Here is a 13,002-nt window from a genome sequence, read left to right as displayed (position 1 = left end):
TTAGGGAGGCTGAAGAAGAGGCTGAGGAGCCAGTCTGCTGTTTCCTTAGCCAGCAGCTGGAATGGAAAGAGTCTTCAAACACAGGGTCCAGTCTGGGCCCCAGTGTGTGTGTGTGTGTGTGTGTTGAGGAGTTAGGCCAGTTGTGTTCTCTGATCCTGGGTATCAAACTGTTAGGAGCCAAAACAACTTGATTTTCCCGGTGGCCGGTGGCCAACTCCTCTCCTTCCCCAGGCCCTGTACAGGGCATTCTGCAGTGCACTGGGAAACACTCACTTTCAGTTGCGATTCATCTGCTTGGTGCTTGCACGGTAAGCTAAACATTGGACTCCCCTGATTAAAACCTTTTCCACTCAACGGATCTGTGGTAGTTTTCCATTTCCACCCAAATCCTCGTACTGGCTTTCTGAGGTCTCTTCCCACAGTAAAGCCTGGTGCTAAAAAGTCTGCAGTCCCTTAAGCAGGAGTCCTTTTAGAGGGCAGAGCAGGGGGAGGGGAATGTGAAGCGTTTTACCAGACTGCTGGAGGAAGCACAGCCTGAAGCTTGGTCACACCTCCGTCTATGGGGACCAGGAACTGCACATTGTTAAGGGCCACTGCGGTGGCCATGGCTTCCGTGTTGTACTTGAAGTCTATGCGCAGGTCAGTGCTCGCAGGCTCACATCTCCAGTTCACCGCCAAGTTCAGAGGTGTGGACTGAATGCCCTGGGCAGACACCTTGCCAAAGGACAGGAGAGAGAACGGATAAGTCTCAACTGTTAATCTAAAAACAGAGGCTGCGGTTGGCCCTCTCTGGACTGGCTTACAAATCCGAATCTCACACTATTGTTTGGTGTCCATGAATGGGATCTCAGGGAAAAGGTGGTGACATGCAGGTGACACATGGGATATGGGTGGGAGTGTTGGGTCCTTGAGGTAACTGTGACAGTGAAATGCATAAGGTTCAGCTGTGGAAATCCCTACGGCACGTTAGAGTCCACTAATGCATTTTCTGTACTTAGGAAGGTGGGCCAGCATGCTGGTTAGAAGCTGCAGCCACAAGACTGGACAGTCTTGGGTGTGAATTCTGGTTCTTCTGCTCAGCAGCCTGATTGATCTTGGACACATCACTAAACCCGCTCAGCCTCAATGACGTTCTCATCTGCCAAATGGGAATTATAAAAACAACATAGCTCCTAGGCTGTCAGGAAGGTCTGAGGAGGAACAGCACTATGTCCAGCATCCAGCAAGGAAGTGGCTCATCAATACTTCTTAACTGTTAGTCAGTATGCACGCCATGTTTGCTCTTCATGTCAAACTTAAGGAGGCAGACCGTGCTGGGCACTGTCATTATTGAGATCTGTTTCCTTTGAGATTCCATGAGATCAGAGGAGCTGAACCCAGGTCCCCTGTCTGGAAAAACTACAGTCTCTGCAATCGTGTGAGGGAGTCAGAACAAGAAAAAACCAGGTTTGAATAATAAAATATTGCCTTAGGACAGCGGCATCAGTTCGAATTCTTGGTGCACAGTGCAGAATTCACCTCTCCCCACTCCCTCAGCACCTATCAGCTGCTAATAGCCCTTTGGCTAGGGGCTCTCCATCATTGCACTATTTCTTAGCATAAGTTTCATCAGAACTATCACTTGAGGTTGCAAACTCCTTCAGCTCCTTTAGCCCTTTCTCTAACTCCTCCATTGGGGAGCCCACGCTCAGTCCAATGGTTGGCTTCTAGCATCTGCCTCTGTATTTGTAAGGCTCTGGCAGGGCCTCTCAGGAGACAGCCATATCAGGCTCCTTTGGGCAAGCATTTCTTGACATTCATAATGGTGTCAGGGTCTGGTGACTGTTTATAGGATGAATCCCCAGGTAGTTTGCAACTTCATAGGAAGAACAAAATATCAACCAACCAGACCCCACAGAGCTCCCAGGGACTAAGCCATCAACCAAGGGGTACACATGGCTCCAGCTGCACTCATAGCAGAGAAATGACTTGTCAGGCATCAATGGGAGGAGAGGTCCTTAATCCTATGAAGGCTTGATAGATGCCCCAGCGCAGGGAAATTGAGGGAGGGTAGGATAGGAGTGGGTTGGGTGGAGGAATATCCTCATAGAAGTAGGAGAAAAGGGGGTGGGATAGGCGTTTTCTGGGAGGGGGAACCAGGAAAGGGAATAACATTTGAAACGTAAATGAAGAATATATTCATAATTCAATAATAATGAAAAAAGAACTATCACATGGTTAGAACTATTATCCTAGAAAAAGAAAATCTAGGTTAGTTATCCTTAATCATTTAAAATCAAAAGTATTAGAACACTTGTGCTTTAACCACGATTATGCTGAGCTAACTTATCAATATCAATCACATTTGAAAAATAGATTTATTATTTGTATGTGTATGTGTGTGTGCATGTGTGAGTTTATGTGTACCACATGTGTGCAGGAGTCAGCCAAAGCCAGAAGATGGCCTGGGGCCTCCTGGAACTGGAGTCATGAGCTACTAGGGAGCTAGAACTGATGCTGTGTCCTTTTCAAGAGCAATAAATGGTTTCCTTAGCTTAGCTTAACCTCTGATCTATTTTTTAGCTCCAACACTTATAATCTTAATTAATTGTGTGTGTGTGTTTTCAACTTCAGTTTGGGGCCATGTTTCTATAATAAATAAAACAAAATACCTCACCTTGTACTTATGAGGATGATTAACATTCTCCTCACTAGTCCCCATATGGTTCCTTAAGGCTTCAGTTTTTGAACCATAGCATTTCAGTAATAGTAAAAGAAATGGTACTGTTATGCAATATTATGTAATTTAGAATGTACGCTTTATAATGTGAAACAAGATAACCCTGACCATACGACAGGCTTACCTGATACTTGAGCATGTCCACATTATAGTATGTAGCCTGGGGTTTTTGTTCAGAGACTTTCTTTAGGTGAGTCATCAAATTTGGCATATTTACCCAGAATTCCTTGGTATTGGCATCATTTTGTGTATTATCACTGGTAAGATGGGAAGAAAATCAACAATTGAGCAGCATCTCATCACCTGCACAAGAAGCATCTCTGGTTTCTGCATCTGCCTTTGACAGTCTGCACAGGACAGCATCCCCTGTGTGGCTTTGGCATATTGCAGTTTGCAGTTTGATGTGGTATCCCATGGGGGGGGGCACTGCTGTGCCATCAGACATTCCTGTGAGGCCCTGTGTATTGACCCAGCAGACTGACAACCAGCTGCTTCCTCGCCCATACTTAATAGCTCTCCCACATTGTCTTACTTCTATCTAAACTTAACGTCAGTGAGACTAAAGGGGAGGAAATTGATTTTCCTTTGGACTGGCATAACTAGTAGGGCTTTCAGAAACTAACCAGTTACAAGAGTCAGTAGTGTCCACTTGCAATCCTAGCATTGAGTAGGCTGAGACAGGAGGATCCCAGGTTTGAGGCCAGCCTGGTGTACTCAAGGAGTCCTTATATTAAAATGGAAAAAGTGAAGATAACAGCTAACATCACCAAGATCCTCTGCCAGCATGCGTGACTTCATCCAAGAGCATCTACATCAGTGGCTCTCAACTCTCCTAATGCTGCGACCCTTAAATACAGTTCCTCATATCGTGGTGACCCGCAACCATAAAACCATTTTTGTTGCTACTTCATAACTGTAATTTTGCTATTGTTATGAATCATAATGTAAATATCTGTGTTTTCTCATAGTCTTAGGGGACCCCTGTGAAAGGGTTGTTTGACTCCCCCCCCCACACACAAAGGATGGAGATCTCACAGGTTGTGAACTGCTGATCTAATTAAAAAAAACCAAGCTTCACAAACAAGGTGGTCTTGGAGTTTAGTGGTGGTGATCACATTAATAGGAAAGCAGAGTGCAGCCTCGGCCCTCTACAGAGCTCAGCATCCTTGGCAGCTGAGGCTCCACAGCTTGTTCCATGACCATGTGCCTGGTCTATCCTGCAGCTGCTTCTTCATCCAGGATGAAGGATGGTAGGGCAGCCAGGACCCATGCCCTCTGGACTGTGCTATCTCATGGGGACAGGATGGTGACTGGACAAACAAGTGGACAGGCAATTTTTAATGAAAAGAATGGGGATTTTCCAGGAGAATGGCAGGGGGACATAATTGCTTTGGAGATGTCCAGTAGGGTGGAAGAGGGCAGGAGATGATCAGGGGATGTGGAGGAGCTGAGAGGAAGTAGGGCCACAGGAAAGGGGTAGAGCAGTATTAGAAGATGGGCAAATTAGCACACCAAGCCCTGATCTGAGACCTGACTCCACTTGTCTTTGATACGTAGAAACTAATGAGGAGAACAGACACAGGGATTTGGATAGAGACAACGGCAACAAGCTGAGATTCTGAGCCACGGACCACAGGCAGCCCAGCTGTGAGCACACAGCAAAAAGCAATCAGCTCATAAAGTTCATTGGTTGCAAAATTGTACTGGAGCAGGGTCAGACGGGAGTCAAGGAAGGAAGTAATCGTGACTGCCATAGGTCAGGGACATGGTGTTGATTCTAGTCCAAGGAAAGACGCTGTAAAGGAAGAGTGTGGACACTTTGGAGAGAGTCTTTAAGCTAGAATAGCCACACTTTATGATGGACAGGAAGCTGTCAAGAGTGACGCTCGGCACACCCCCCACAAACCAGCACACACGCGCAGAAGCATAATACAGGCAGTGTTTCACATCTGAAATGAAAAAGTGTGCATTTACAGGAACAAGTCCGCATGGCCTGCCCTGGTGTGACACATGCCAAAAATGACCATTATAGTAGAGTTGTGTGTTTCCTAGGAAAGGTTTTCAAACTCATGTGGAAGAATAATCCACAGTTCCAATATTATTTCATCTAAGACAGTGTTTGTACAATAAATTTTCCAATTATTGGGTTTATCACCTACTACCCTTATTATCAACTGTTAATTAGTAAAAAAAAAAAAAGGCTTGTGTAGATTGTTAGCAATACAAGGCTTTTAAAAATGCCTCTTTACCCTGTTTGAAGTCGGTCACTAAAACACAAATGAGTACACAGCTATACATCCACAAAGCATCACACAGAAAACTTGACAGCTAGCACATACCCCGTGTCTGGGTGTCTAATCTATGTGCATGTCTGTACTGTAGGGAATCAACCACAGTGCTGTTCATGCAAGAGTACACACCTTATCTAGACACAGCATGTCAAGACAATCATCTCTTTAAGATTGTACACAGAATCATATTTACCAGCAGAGAAGTTGGGGGTTCGGCAGGACATGCTCTAACCTGCTGGAATTTATCACCCGAAAAGTCAGAGCAGCTGGGGATGGGTTGTTGGCAAAGTGTCTGGTGATCCCAGCAGGGAAGGACAACACCATTTCTCCTGTGATCTTAACAATGCACCTGAAATACCAAACACAGGAGAGGAAAGAGCGGAAACAGGGTCAGCCTGCTGGGATGCAAAGAATAACAGAGAAGAAAAGGTTTGATCGACAACCTAAAACACCCACAGAGTTAAAGGCAAACACTTACAATTATGCTTCCTACCATCAAGTCATTTCTAGCTTGCTTGAGAACTTGAGTACTGAACTTTTTTAAAAAAGAGCCTTAGTTGTAAGAAAACATAATAGCTTGTTTCTAAAACTGGCAGATACTTCAAGAACTGGAAGCTTGAACATATCTTTAGGGGATTTGACTCTGTTGTGGGGAGTAACATACAACCCTCTGCTGAAATGTCATAAGCAAAGAGAAAAAAATGTTCTTAAGTCGTATTTATTGAGTGTGGGTGCATGCACGTGCATCTGTGGCAGTCAGAGGACAGCTTGGGGGTGGGCTTTCTCTTTCCACCATGTGGGTTTGAGGGGATGGACTCAGATCATGGGCCTCGTGGGTAAGAGCCACTGCCACTCAAACCATCTTGCTAGCCCAAAAGAGGTTGGCTATTTTGCTAAATGTTTGGGTAGTAGAAGACAAGAAAAATTGAAGAGTCAGCCTCCCAAATGGGATCATTTAGTGTTGTGATTTTTGTGTATTTGAAGGTGATACCTTGAATGCTATCATCATAGCTCATTGGGTAGTATGATCAGAGTCTTTTATGTGTGCCAAGGTAAAGAGGTTGTTCTTTAGTTCTTTAGTTCTTCAGTCCATTAAACTTGCCTATTTTGTCATGGTTAGTCATAGAAATTAAAACAGATGATAGCATGGAAGGAAGAAAAATCATTTTAAAAGGCTTCATGGAGGTATAAAGATGATACAGTGTAGTTTTTTATCGTGTAGAATTTCATGTGTTTGCATGTAATGAGATAAACACATAGCCACGCTCCACGTTTCCATTACCCCAAACATTTCTTCCTGACTGTAATCTCTCTGGCCCAACTTTGTATTCCCCAGTCCCCGGTGCTTTCTATGTGCTTTAATCACTCTGTGTGCCCAGCGCTTTCTAGAATGCCATCTAACAGACGTGCTTGGGGATGGGATCAGCCTCTGCTCCCCAGAGGAATTAGCTTCATAGTTGTCCATGCAGTTCTGTGCATCTGTAGTTCATTTTTTTCCCTCTTGGTGAGTGGATATATCATATTTTAAAAAGAATAAATGCCTTTACCCATTGAAGAATATTAGACTTCACTCCATCCTCCATCTGTCACAAAGGCATGGCCAATGTCTAAGGAGGTCTTTGTGACTTCACCCCAGCCTCCATCTGTCACAAAGATGTGGTCCATGTATATGGAGGTCTTTGTGTGGGAGTGGCTCTAACTTTTCTTGCTAAGTATGAGGGATCGTGGTGGCTCGTGTTGGGTGTAGCTTTACCTTTTAATGAAATGGCGCAATTGCCTCTCCTTCCTTCCTCCCTCCCTCCCTCCCTTCCTTCCTTCCTTCCTTCCTTCCTTCCTCCCTCCCTTTCTCCCTCCCTCCCTCCCTTCTTTCTTTCCCTTCCACTCTTTTTTCCATTCTTCTTTTCTCCCCGTGTTTTCTAAAATGGAAAATGAAACTGTGTGTGTATCTCAGCATTTCCACATACTAACCAGCATCGTGTGCAATCTGTCTTCCCTTCAACTACTTGGTGAGCAGTAAGATTTAACTTGACTTTTAAAAAATTCAAAGATCTTAAGATCTTTTAAAAAGATTTAGTTAATCAGTTATTAATTAAATGCATGAGTGTGTGTGCATGCGTGTGTGTATGTATCTGTGCATGTGCATATGTGTGTATGTGTGTGTATGTGTATGTATTTGTGCATGTGTGCATCTGTGCATGTATGTATGCATGAACCCTCCAGTGCTCGTGCTGTGGAGCATCTATGAAGGTCAACTTGCAGGAGTTGGTTCTGTCCTTTTGCCACATGGTTTTCTGGGGGAGATTCAGGTTGGGCAAAGGTGACTTTCCTGCTGTGCCATCTTGCTGGCCCCCTCAGATCTTCTTCATGTGCTGATGTGTCTTTAGCTCCTTGAAGATGGTCTTCTTAGATTCCCTGACAAGTCCTTAAATCACATTTTTTTCGGAGAACACTTGGAAGAGCAAGGAGGTTTTTAATTTTTTTTTCCAAGACAGGGTTTCTCTGTGTAGCCCTGGCTGTACTGAAACTTACTCTGTAGACCAGGCTGGCCTCGAACTCAAAAATCCACCTGCCTCTGCCTCCCAAGTGCTGGGATTAAGGGTGTGTGCCACCACCGCCCCGCCCGGCTGAGCAAGGAGGTTTTAACTTACATTTCCTTTTTAAGGATTACAAGAATTCAGGAATTCTTTTGATGTCTATCTCAGAAGTCTTTGCTAAACCCAAGACCAAAAGAGTATCTCCTGTACTTTCTTCTGATTTCTATCATTTACTTTGCCATTTATCTTTATAAGAACATTTTAGTAAATATTTGTATGTGTGATGCAAAGCTCAGCTGGTTTTTATTCTTCCTTTAGTTCCTTCTTTATTTTTCAGTTCTTCCTCTTCTCCCTGCACCCCCTCCTCCTCCATTTGTTGGGAAAGGTCTACCTTTTCTCGTCCAAAGTACATTGGAAATTGTGTTTATAGTTTTTGTCTAGATAGGGGCCCATTTCTGGATCCATTATCTTGCTCCATTGAGACTGTTTAGCTCTTTGAAGCACACGTCTTGTTTACCATAGCTTTATGATGGTCTTGAAATCACATTATATTTGTCGTCCAACTTTGTTCTTTAAAAATATTTTATGAGATTCACTTTATTTTTTATGTATATGAGTATTTTGCCTGCATGTGTTACTATGCATGCATACACATATGTGTCTGGTGCCCTCTGAGGGCAGAAGAGGTCATTGGGTCCCCTAGAACCGACTTCTGAGTGGTTGTGAGTTACCCTGTGGGTACTCTGAACATCCATTCAGTCCTCTACTAGAGCACAAGTGCTTTCAACTGCTCAGTCAGCTCTCTAGCCCCTGGCTGTGCTCTTTTTCAAAGTTCTTTCAGGAATGGGTCCTTTGTATTTCCAAATTGAATACAGAATCATAGTATTAATTTCAGCATAAACTCAATTCCAACTCATTTTCTACTACCTACTTTGGGAGAATTAGAATTAAAAAACATTGTTTTTCTTTGCCTACAGCATCAGGTAGAGCTTTGTCAGTAGAGGATGCTAAAGAGACAGTTTGCATTGCCTTAATAGTCACTAAATGAAAATTTCCATATTCACTAAATAAAAATTTAAGATTATTGTAATAATAGATTACTAAATTCTATTGTTTTATGTGGTTTTATTTTTTTTAGGAAAAGATTTTTAACCTTAATAACTGTTCCTATCAGTATGTTATATGAATCTGAATTATGAAAATTTAAAATAATGCAAAGTGGAAGAAGAAATGCAGTTTTGAATGAAGCCTGGAGCCATGAAGCATTTGCAAATGAAACATTTACAGAGAATGAAGAAATTTCCAAGCCAAGTGGCATGTGACTTAAAAATCAGTTCTTCCTTTCCTCTTGCCATGGGCAGCAATTAATTCTCTAGCTGTGGTACGGGATCTGCAGTCAGCTCTAGTGAGGTGCTGTGTGAGTCTCAAGTATGGGAAGCGCATGAGAAACACATCTCTCCCCTGCGACTGCATGGCACTGTTGACACTGGGCACACAGCTTCCTCTGCACATGCCCTGTGTGAATACAGTGGAGCTGCCTAATCAACCTACTTGGGCTTATCCACTATGAAAAATCTTTCCCCTATTACAACACTCAGTTCAAAGGACCCTTTCTGAAGCCTTCCTTACCATTCTCATCTTTCAGCCCTCTTACTTCACACTTTTCTAGGTGGGTCATATAGACAGATTTATTTAAAAAATAAAATTGTGTAGTCAAAATATTAAGGTGTCTTCCACAGAATCACATTTACACCTCTTATTCACCAGACTCTGGATTATTTCACACACAAACCTTATTTTCCATCCTAGGTAACTTCACCTATTACTTCCTGTCTGGTACTGTGCAGTGTAACAGTTCTGTAGAACTTAGGTGGGAGAGACAGCTTGAGTCTTTTAGCAACTACAATGTGAGCCACTCCCTCCTTGTTTTGATGCTGAAGACAGCGCAATGGAGAAAGGGATTAAAGTCCATCTGTTGGAACTTCCATTCCAGAGGACAGGGAGGGACAGACAATGGACAACTGGAAAAAAATGTATGTGTGAGGTGTTAGGTGTATGGAGGGGGTGTTGGAAGGGAGGGAAGGGTGGAGGAAGGGAGAGAGGGGTAGAGGAGGTGTTGGGGATGTTGAAGGGGGAGGGGGCTGCTGTTTGTTGGCTGGATGAGAAATTCTGTTTGATACATTTTTTGAAAACCCAAAGTGAGGGGTCAAACTGCTCATGCTTCAGTGAAGCAGAGAGGACTGAGTGGAAGACAGAATGAGGCAGAGAAGAGAAGCAGCTATAGGCTAAGGTGGCAGAAGTGGAGAGTAGGAGGTATGCAGACAAGGAAGGAGGGGACAATCCAGATTAGATCAGAGACAGCTGGGTGTGTCTGGCAGCTCTTCATCAACAGAGCTCAGAGCTCTGAGATCCCTGGGAAGTGTTTTCCCTGGGAAAAGACAAGAGTTTGGAGCACAGGAGCGGTGTGCTAGGAGCACGGGAGCGGTGTGCTAGGAGCACGGGAGCGGTGTGCTATCCGGGGATGGACTTCAGAGGAGTCAGGGTGGAAGCTGAGAATATCAGTTACATCTCTAACTGCATCAGTGAGTGAATGAATGAAAGCCAGTGAGAAGGCAAGAGGAGAGGCCGCTGTGGACTCCCCCAGGATTTCCACTACAGACTACACATTCTCTCCACATTTTATTAACTTTTAAAAATAAAAAAATTAAAAATAAAGTAGATTAATTACTCATTATATTGGCTTCTGTTTTCTTAGTTCTTATCGGTCTCAGTGTTCAAGGCATCAATCAGTGGTGACTGGTTCCTCCAAGTCCCATAATAGGCAGGCGGACAAACTGTGTTCTAACAGAGTCTAATAGACTCTGTTAGAGTCTATTTAGTCTAACAGGACTAATATGTAATATGTAGTAAGCATTTATCAGCCTAAGCTGACAGTGTTTGTGTGCCCTATAAGAGCCCCTTTCCTTTCTACCCCATTCTCTCTCTTTCTCTTATCTCCCATCTCTCTGGATCAACGCCAGTCTTGTAGAGTTTGTTTCCTTGTATTATTATAGATCTAGAATAAAGCCTAGTTGTTGTTGAAAAAGCCATGACACCTAGGAAGAATGAAAGATCTAGTGACTTGGGGGCTGGATTACTAATTATATTGGCTTTCTAGAAGTGTTTCAGTAGAGGCATGGTGTTTTGAAACAATGTTTCAGAAGGGGACAGCAGATCCATACTTTGCCATGTGAATTCCCACTTAAATGTGTTGCTCTGATTGTATTTGATTCTCGCTGCTTAATAAAATTAGTAATGCCACTCATGAGCGCATCTGCTGCGTCGCATTCCTCTTGTCCTAGATTGTAAGTTTCTCTCTTTTTTTTTAAGTTCCGTTCTTGTGACTGAAGAAAGAGCTAAGAGCCATTCACCGCTCACTTAGGTTTCTTTCTGTTTATGGATGGGACTCAGGCCTAGATTTAAACTAGTGACACACTTGGCAGTAGTCTGGTGCAAGTGTTTGGCAAGCAGGGTAGATTAATGATTCCTGTCAACAGTTTGGAGTCGGGATTCCCTTTGGTACAGTGTTGAGAGCCGTATATCTCTCTGTGAAGAAATGTACACATAAGATGTGATTTATGTCTTTAACCCAGAACATGGGAGGCAGAGGCAGGCAGATCTCTACGAGTTCAAAGCCAGTCTGCTCTACATAACCATCTCCAGACCAGCCAGCTACACAGTGAGACTGTCTTTGAAAAAAAATGGTTACACAATATAATTTCAGGGAATCTTTAGATTTATGGATCTGATCCATAGAACCTGTTTTCAGAAGGGAGGGCTGTTACTTTGACAGTGTCCTCTACCCCACCCAACCCCCACATTAGAGAGAACCAGGCTTCAAGAAAACAGTAGGCTTCATCCCAGGCTTACTTGCTTGGATCTGCTCCCTTGAAGTAGGCGTTGACAGTTTCTGTGAAAGCTGCCGCAACCGGGAGGGTATCCTGGGCCCCCATAGTTAGAGGACTGGGCCCCCTGGAGGAACCTGTGTGAGATGAAAGACTTCCGTTTATTCTTGGCTTATGTAAAAGACAAATATACTGAACTAAAGTTCACTAAAGGATTGGAGGGTGGGGTGACTCTCACTAAGAAAGTGTTTACACAGGAGCTGTGTGTTAAACTCAGAGCACAAGTATTTGAGAGGAAATATTTGGCTGGTTTATAGACAAACATACTTGACTCAGTTACTTCACAACAGAAGAACATCCAAGCAAATACCAAAGGCACAAGGGTTTGCACATGTTCTGCATAAAGCAAGAGGCAGGGTTTGCATGACAGTTTTCACAACAGGTGGTTCAAAGAGAGGTGTTAGGTTCCTCTTTCCCGTTAGAGCATTCCACCAATCAAGTGCTCAGATTGACAGCCCACACTCCTTCCTTTGGAAGAGATGGTCAAGTGGTGTTACGTAGCTCAGGGCTGTGTTTCTGCATTATTTCTCTTTTAAAAGGCTCAGTTGCTCTCAGATTCAGCAGGTCAAGCTCTTCGCCTGAAGCATATGCCACCAAATTGTTCACATAGACTTGGCACAGACAAAAGGTGGCTCTCATGCCATGGACCGAATCAGTATCTTTGCGTTCCTTTAACACCTGCTGTGTGCCAGGCGAGCCAATGCATGCCTACCATGCAGGGTTTCACTCCACCTTCCCCCTAGTCTGGAAGATAGGCAAGGAGAATCATATTTTACAGAAGAGGAAGCTGAAGTTTAAAGAGCATTAGCCAAGATAATCCAAGCAGTAAACCAAGAATCCAAATCAAGATTTGCTTTCCTGTAAAGTTTGTATTTTCACCATCATGGACTTTTGCAAACCTCTCTCCCCCACTTTTTTTTCTATTTTCACTCAGCTCTCAGTATCTTGTATTTGGTGGTAGGACATCAATTTAATGAATATTTGTTAGTATCCTGTGTCAGGCCCTCGGGGAGATGCTGAGGATGCTCAAGGTAAGGTAAACGTGGTCTTTGTTCCGGGAGCGACGCTTCAGTGTGGCCATTCTCACACAACAGCATCATCCCCACCAGCATCATCACTCACACCAGCACAGGCCTCCTCACCATCCTTTACTTCACATGTACTGTGTGCCTTAGGATGCTCATGTAGCAGACCATTGATATGTTACAGGCATGGCTCCCAGCATACAGCACTTCCAGAGGATGGTGGAAACCCCAGGATATTGGGGTCACATGGAAAGAATTTAAGTCCTTAACAATATTCTCTTGAAGGAGATAAGACTCTACCTCTTTCCTGGTAACTCTTTGTTCTCTGACAACTAAGAGGCAAAAATGCCTCCTCCAGTACACATTTCTGGCATGATACACTGTGTCATCACTGGCCTAGAGCACAGGGCCAAGAAACTGTCACCCCAAATAAACCTTTCTTCCTTTTATGTTGATCTTTTTTTAAACAAAGTTCATTATTTTTATTTG

The 13,002-nt window shown here is 43.6% G+C and overlaps 1 protein-coding gene across 1 annotated transcript in view; it reads right to left on the bottom strand.

Moving 5' to 3' along the window:
• Positions 1-13,002, bottom strand: part of Sgip1 (SH3GL interacting endocytic adaptor 1) — a 216,754-nt gene that overhangs the window by 3,461 nt on the left and 200,291 nt on the right. The window contains exons 17-20 of the mRNA XM_052176861.1: positions 11,454-11,565; positions 5,204-5,359; positions 2,844-2,976; positions 512-714 (exon numbers count right to left, since the gene is read on the bottom strand). Coding sequence (XP_052032821.1) covers positions 512-714; positions 2,844-2,976; positions 5,204-5,359; positions 11,454-11,565 — 604 coding nt within the window. The remainder of the gene's footprint in view (positions 1-511; positions 715-2,843; positions 2,977-5,203; positions 5,360-11,453; positions 11,566-13,002) is intronic.

This window comes from Apodemus sylvaticus, chromosome 3 (assembly GCF_947179515.1).
Source record: "Apodemus sylvaticus chromosome 3, mApoSyl1.1, whole genome shotgun sequence".
Lineage (NCBI taxonomy): Eukaryota > Metazoa > Chordata > Mammalia > Rodentia > Muridae > Apodemus > Apodemus sylvaticus.
Note: the sequence above shows the minus strand (reverse complement) of the source record. Positions and strands in the feature narration are given on the sequence as shown.